This window comes from Etheostoma spectabile, chromosome 15 (assembly GCF_008692095.1).
Source record: "Etheostoma spectabile isolate EspeVRDwgs_2016 chromosome 15, UIUC_Espe_1.0, whole genome shotgun sequence".
NCBI lineage: Eukaryota > Metazoa > Chordata > Actinopteri > Perciformes > Percidae > Etheostoma > Etheostoma spectabile.
Genome location: NC_045747.1, coordinates 34,556,342 through 34,563,928, shown reverse-complemented (window position 1 = coordinate 34,563,928; position 7,587 = coordinate 34,556,342). Strand labels below are relative to the sequence as shown.

The 7,587-nt window shown below is 41.7% G+C and overlaps 1 protein-coding gene across 2 annotated transcripts in view; it reads left to right on the top strand.

Moving 5' to 3' along the window:
• The window catches only part of LOC116703159 (keratin, type I cytoskeletal 13), a 36,609-nt gene extending 32,066 nt beyond the window's left edge, over nucleotides 1–4,543 (top strand). Inside the window, exons 4-8 of one of the 2 annotated variants that reach the window (XM_032537798.1) lie at nucleotides 943–1,099; nucleotides 1,931–2,092; nucleotides 3,172–3,297; nucleotides 3,667–3,899; nucleotides 3,983–4,543. In XM_032537798.1, the coding sequence (XP_032393689.1) occupies nucleotides 943–1,099; nucleotides 1,931–2,092; nucleotides 3,172–3,297; nucleotides 3,667–3,899; nucleotides 3,983–4,082 (778 nt within the window). In that variant the 3' untranslated portion in view covers nucleotides 4,083–4,543. Of the gene's footprint in view, nucleotides 1–942; nucleotides 1,100–1,930; nucleotides 2,093–3,171; nucleotides 3,298–3,666; nucleotides 3,900–3,979 lie in introns of both variants that reach the window. The other variant, XM_032537797.1, reaches the window with a different exon arrangement.
• The last annotated feature ends 3,044 nt before the right edge of the window (nucleotides 4,544–7,587 follow it).

The following is a 7,587-nucleotide window of genomic DNA, read 5'->3' as shown; positions in this document are numbered from 1 at the left end:
AGGAGAGAGAGGAGAGAGAGGAGAGAGAGAGCGAAGAGAGAGAGAGAGAGAGAGGAGGTAGAGAGAGAGAGAGAGGAGAGAGAGAGAGAGAGAGAGAGAGAGAGAGAGAGAAGAGAGAGAGAGAGAGACAGAGAGAGAGACGAGAGAGAGAGAGAGACTATTATCAGCAGCATGCTCCCTCTGTGGCTAGTTGTCTAAATTCAGACATGTCAAGGATTATCTAATGCAACATGTGAAACCTTCAGAGTCAAATAAGCTCAATGAAATTTGAAAAACAATTTCAAAGAATTTTTTTTTTTTAATCTATGAAAATGTTAAAGTTCTAGTTACGGAACCTTGGACGCACATTGAAATAATAATAATCCCGGGCTAAACGTCATGCTGACTCTGGTGTCTACGGTTACCCGGCAACTTTAATATAACCTTTAAAAAACTAAATATCGGAAAACCTTTTCTTTGAAATCAAACAGTTTCTGTGTGCTGCCGTTTGTTTTACCCGTCGAGCTAATTAAAATTTCTTTGTGATTAAATTATTTTAGCTTTTTTTTACAGCTTCCTGCTTGTTTTGCTAAGAGAACGTTAGCGTTTATTTAATTCAGACTACAACTGTTTTCTACATTCACGGAGACGTGTTCCCAGGTTCCTTCCTGGATCACATCCTGGATATCTCTTGTTTTTATTTAACCAGGAAGTCCCTTGAGATCGAAATCTCTTTTCCGAGGGAGACCCGGTCCAGACGGCACACCGGTTACAATATAAACAGAAATAGAAAAACAACAGAGTCAGAATCACACAAAGAGGAAAGGAGCAGGTCACATGTGGCAGCTGCATTTTTGAATTACATGGCATTTTAACATGGCCTTAAACTCATTTAATGGGACCAGATCGCTGATATCTCTGTCTGTCCGGCTGTGGTCTGACCCCATCATGACCCCCCCCCAGGTTTGAGAACGAGCTGAACATGCGCCAGTCGGTGGAGGCGGACATCGCCGGGCTGAAGATGGTGATGGGGGAGCTGGGCGTGGCCAAGACCGACCTGAGCATGCAGATCGAGAGCCTGAAGGACGAGCTGGTGACCATGAAGAAGAACCACGAAGAGGTACCGGCGTCCCACTTTCAGCTTTTAGATCATAAACTGATCTAGTCTCGCATTCCCAGTCCCGTCTCCACAGCTGCTCTAAGGTCTGGCTACAACCCAGATGCATTCTGGGATAGGAAAAAACAACAACTGTGGGTTGTGTGTATTTCTTTAACCCTTGTGTTGTCTCCCGGCTCAATGTTTTTGTCCCTTTTTTAGACTTTTTTGTTTTTGTTTTCCCTACCACTAGTTTTACAGGTTTTTGGAATTCAGGGTCAATAACCCTAATTTATATAGAATTATACCTGATATGAGTTAAAAAAGCAGAAATTATGAATTATTTTGACTAATAGTTAAGATCAGAAGAATAAAAGCGATCCGTTGTATTTGCAAAGAGCGTTGGAAGGAATCCAATCCTTTTTTTTTAAAGATTTGGTTAAAAAGGTACTCATATATCAGATATAGACATTTTTAAAAAGGGGTCAGATTTAGGGTTAGGGTTAAAATCAGTCAGTCCCACAACGTGCCAGTGTAGCTCGCTTGTTCAAAGGTTGTTTCGCGAATTGAACAGAGTTTTGAGATCCTGGAAATAATAGTTCTGTTCATCCAGACTATACCGTAACATATAGTATCAAGATGAAACTCTCCCAGATGATCACTGGCATTAAAGCAAGTATTGTTCAAATTTAGTTTCGCTCAAATGTGCAAATGAATACTTCAAGCTAATTTTTTAATTCAGGAAAAATCTTCAGCCACAAATGGACAAGTGTAGTCAAATAAATGTCTCTCCACCAGTCTGAAAGACCTGAACTGTCTTTGCCTGTAACACCGTTGTCCTCCCTCCTCCTGCAGGACCTGTTGTCCATGCGCACCCAGATGACCGGCCAGGTGAACGTGGAGGTGGACGCCGGCCCACAAACCGACCTCACCAAGATCATGGAGGAGATGAGGGAGCACTACGAGATGGTCGCCGCCAAGACCAACAAAGAGCTGGAGTCCTGGTTCCAGTCCAAGGTGGGAAAGCTAAGACTCTGCAGGGGCAATTTTAGCCCTTTTAGGGGTACTTCAGGACACCTCAACTTGATCCAGGCACCCCTTAAAAAATTATTGTTTTATCAGTTGTTGAGCCACCTTGGAGTTTGCTGTTTCAGCTGAAAATGCAAATCCCATAAATATCTAACTTTCAAAAGGATAGATAGATAGATAGATAGATAGATAGATAGATAGATAGATAGATAGATAGATAGATAGATAGATGCGATTTGTAATACTACATCACCTTTGTATTAATGGCTCAGCATTAAAGTACATTTTCACGTGATGTCTTTCTAGCTCCTATACCATGATGGTCCAAAATGTTAAAATGAACAGTTAGCAGTATTTATATATAAAAGGCACCCCTAAAGCTCTGATTCTACACGGTCGGAAACAGAGGTACAATAAAAAGGTCCAGTTTTGTCCCCTAAAAAAGGTACAAACTTAGCAAAAATGCATCTGGAAAGGGCAATTATGCACTTAAACTGGACAAAACTGTACTTTCTTCCCCCCCAGAGGTTCTTTGTTGTACCTTTAGGTACATTTGATCCTCAAATATAATATCATATAACGTTGTCCCTTTAGAAGGCACAAACAAGCATGGGACAAATATGCTCCTCTGATTCAAGGTACACCGATGAACCTTTGAGGGTAGCACCCCAGTGACGAGCTTTGGTTCCTGTTGTTTTCTGAGGGTGTAGACTCGCCCCTGACTGAGTGGTGAGGAGCATGCTCAGCTGACAGCATCTCTTCTGACAAGCGATTTGGAGTCTCCTGGTTTAGAAACATGCTCAACAACTGTTTTCTACATCTTTCCCGTTGCTTACCCAAAATCAAAAAGTGTGCTGCCAGTCAAGATCTGGATCCAAGGATTTCATCAAGCCTTTGTCTTTGTCTTGGCTGTGTAATTGTTGTCTAACTCTGTGTTGACTCCGAGAATGCACAGTTAATTTCAGTGTTAAATGATAACAAGGTTGTATCATGTCCTGAGGCTGGACGTCAAAGAAGATGATTTTGTTTTCTGTCTTTCGATGACTTCCTCTCGCTCCTCTTCCCAGTCGGAAGAGCTCAATAAGGAGGTGGCGACCACAGAGATGACGATCAAATCCACGGTCTCGGAGGTGAAGGACGTGAAGAGTCAGCTTCAGGCTCTGGAGATCGAACTCCAATCACAGCTCAGCATGGTGAGAGCCCGGCGCTAACTAATGCTACCTCTGTTAGCACGCACTGACTCGCGATGTTTAACCCTTGTGTTGTCTTTCCCTCAACATGAAAAAACACTTTTGTTGTCCCTATCTCAACCTTTTTGTTGCTATGTTTTTTACAACATTTTTGTAGTTTTTTCCCCCAAATGTCTTTGTCCCTGTTGACGTTTTGTCACTTTTTTCGACATTTTAGCCAATTTATTATTTTTTTTCCAAGGTTTTTGACGCTTACTTCCAGTGGGTTGTTTTCCCGTAGTATGTCACTTTGTCACATTTGACCCCAGGACAACATGAAGGTAAATAACAGCGTCTTTACAGTTAAGGTCTTACCTGTCTGTCTCCATGTAGAAAGCGTCTCTTGAAAACCAACTGGCCGAAATCCAGAGCCGCTACGCCATGCAGCTCAACGGGTACCAGATGCAGGTGAGCGGCATGGAGCAGCAGCTGGTGCAGCTCCGGGCCGACCTGGAGAGACAGGGACAGGAGTACCAGATGCTGCTGGACATCAAGACCAGACTGGAGATGGAGATCGCTGAGTACAGGAGGCTGCTGGACGGGGAGAGCGGCGGCGGCGGCGGCGGGTGAGAAGAGATCAGAGATTCAATCATCCACGATACCAAACACTAGATCCGTCTAACTTCCTGTCTCTCTCTCTCTCTTGCAGATCGACAGGTTTCTCCTCTTCAGGTTTGTCCTCTTCCTCCTCCTCTTCCTCCACCGTCACCACCACAGTTGTCAAAAAGGTCATCGAGGAGAAAATCTGAGACCAATCACACGTCTTACGTCTGAATCAGGACATCGGTGCATCGGGCTGCAGTTCTGTCACTACGCTCATATTCTGCTCTAGTTTAAACCACAGTGACTACATTTACATGCACATAATATTCTAGGTTTTGCACTTATTGCAAAAGAACATATTATGAAACACATGCGGGTATCTGATATGGGGTCAATTCTTAATTTAAACATTGATGCCTTTACATCGAATCAGTTTGGGAATTCGGGCGATACCCTGCCGTAGATATGACCACCGACATGAAAGAAGGTTACCTGGATGATGGCTGTAAAAGATCAGTGTTTACATCAAGTTTGTGGAATATTATTGTGCATGTAAACATAATCAATGAGTCAAAGATTGTCGTTGTGTGATAGTTTGGGTCGGGGACAACTTTACTGCCGACAAAGCTTCTGTCTTCTTTAAGAAATAAAACTCAACTAAACTCAACCGAACCTGTCTGAATGTTTCTGAAAACAGCCGTCTGACCAAAGAAATATCAAGAGAAGGAACGACATCCATGTTCCCATAGGTTCTCATGTCTCGGTCTAATCAGTACACTGCTTGATTGTTTTTGTAAAAGGTTTTCATAGTTAGCACAGGGATTCTTGACATTTGACCTCTTGGATGAACAATCTACTCAGCTCATCCTTGAGTCCAAGTTGACGATTATGCCAAATTTGAAGAAATTCCCTCAGTCATTGCAGCGGTATCACGTTAAAAACAATGGGACTGACACATGCAAACAGTGACATTTTGATGTTATATTGCTGCTATCATGACATAAATCTCTGACTCACATTGTCTAGATAGGCTGATGTATATTCATGATGGGTTTTTATTTATTTGATCGGGACCACAAACTGTCCCAGAGAAATTTTGGACATTACTTTTTTCTAAATTACATTGAGTGACATTCATCTTGGATTTTAGTAGAACGCATGGACACGGGACCAACAGAATTGGGTCACAAATTCTACGGAATACCATCTTTTAACTCCAAGTCACTAGGTCCATTTTAAAAGCCCCTAAACCCAGATTTTTACAGAACGTTGGCTTACAAGCTGGCTCAAGTGGCAAAAGTCTTCCCATTGCAAATATTGTCCCTGGTTCTGAGAGGAGATGTGCACATGGACTCACCCTGGAAAGGAGCCCGTACATACATCCAACCACTTCCTTGGTATTCCTAGTGGGGGAGGACATTTGGGAAGAATTTTGTCATTTTTGGTTTTTAGCCTTCCCTAAGGCTCTAGGACCAGTGTAAGGCTTTTTAATGCACCTGTCTGTCCCAGTGACCGATAGGAAGAATTCTGATATTGCAAGGGCACATTTTTATTTAAATGTTACCTATTCATGCGGCAAAAAGCAGAAACTGGGTCTGTTGCATACTGACCTTTAAGTGCAGGTATCTTTCCAGAGCCTGGTCCCAGGCTGTGGCTCTGGGTCTCCTAGAGCTGATTTCATGCCACTGGAGTCTTTGGCTTTGGTTTACACTGGTGAGAAATCGAAAAAGGTTTGGCACAATTAACCCAGGATATGTCAATTTCATAGTTTTGTGGCTGGTTGGGTTCCTGACTGAGCTTCTCAATCGGACTGAGACCGATTGGGACTGGATTGGCAGGGTCTTTGTTTACTCCCACCGCAACATTAAAAGAGCCCTTAGGAGTTGTTAGCTTTACCACGGTTCTTGGGTACTCATAAGAGTCTCCATGTCCACCAGTAACGGGTACTGGATCACCTCAAACTCTGGACGTTGCCTTAAACTAAGATTCATGGACCAGGAATGAGAGCGAGGCTTCTAAGGTACATGTACACTGGGCATTGTTAGTTCTGGTGACTGATCTTTTTGACCTCATTAGGCTTAAGCTCTTAGGTAATGGTCCAAAACAAGAATCTCTGCCATGGCTGTGGAGCTGTTCTTATCTGGCTCTCGACACTTTTTAGGCTCTCAAATCAATTTGTGCATCTTGGAATGGAGAAGTTGACAATTCAGTAAATCCAGTAATGGAAACATTGCCGTGCTAAATTCATTGAGTCCAGAATAATCATATTTACTGATCAGATAATGTTGAAATGCCTGTGAATGAATCACCCTAACCCTGTCACAGAATGCATGTGTTCATGTCTACTCACCCTGATGACCTGCTGTGAACACACGGACGATCCAGTTTAACGTCTGAGGAACAAACTTAGACGTTTACGCCTGATCACAGACACATGAAGACAGCCTCACTGCCAAATGGAAACAGGAAGCATCCTCATCCGGTCTCAACCTGACAAACATTAATTAGAGTTATTAGTTTTGAGAAATGAACCTTATACATACAGGGTGTACAAGACAGTAAAGAATTTAAAAGAAAACGTATACTATAGGTCGGTCTTTACTTAGATAAAGAATAACTAGACGGGCCTGATTGAAGTAAGGACAACTTGAATACTTAAGTTTGTAACAACACAAATCAGTTCTCATCAGTTCTCTTGATACAGCTCGACTCAGATTTACAAAAACTTCAAATTACATCTAAAAGAGAAAAGGTCCAAGGCACTCTTGTGAAACAAATTAAAAAGCCTTTATTGCAATGGCTATTTCATATCAACATCTTCCATTACTAATAGAACTGGGTAGCAACCCACGCGTATCGGCACAAAATGGCTCCTTTGGTGACATCATGACTCCAAACGTCTGATGATTGGAAACACCTGAGAACACAGCCAGGGAGCTCAAAGGTGACGAATGCAACGTCTACTCACCAGATGGCTCTACAAAATATATATGTCAAGTTATGGAGTTCACACCCCGGCTGTCAAGCGTTCTTTGAACTGTGAGGTGTCCACACATGAAGGACCAGACTTCGGATTTCACTCAGAGTATATTTTATTTTGACCAGTTAAACGGGTACCAGTGTAAATAGGTGAACACGTTGGTACAGGGGAACAGGTGAAAAACCTTTAAACACAAAAGAAATGAAAAGCATTGATTAAACAGGTATTTTACCAACACAGATACGGTTAAGTGCTTTCTACAGGACACACAGATCAAAGTCCTACAACAGAATTAGGCATTTAACTTGAAGATAAGAATGTTTAAATCAGGTAAAAGTATTATTTAACAAATGAACAAAAAGCTATCTTTTGACTAATTACTGTTAAACCAATTATAAGCTATTCTTACACACGTGTACTGCACAATTACATAAACCAAGCTGTGATATATTTACACAAATTAACCTTGTCTTTTACATTATATGTTAGACTTTGTATAGGTGTATTCCCATTACCAATAAAAAGATATATCAATTTAGTGCATTAAGCTATATACAGCACATATGTAGTGTAGTTTACATTCATCACACGGGAACACCACAATGCTTTTTATTATTTATCTTTGTTATTCTGCTGCTGTCACTTGTCAGAAGACTAAAAAAAACATGATTGTTTTACTCATATGCTCACAGCGTGTATTGAAGTCACTTACAGTACTTCTCTTTAGATGT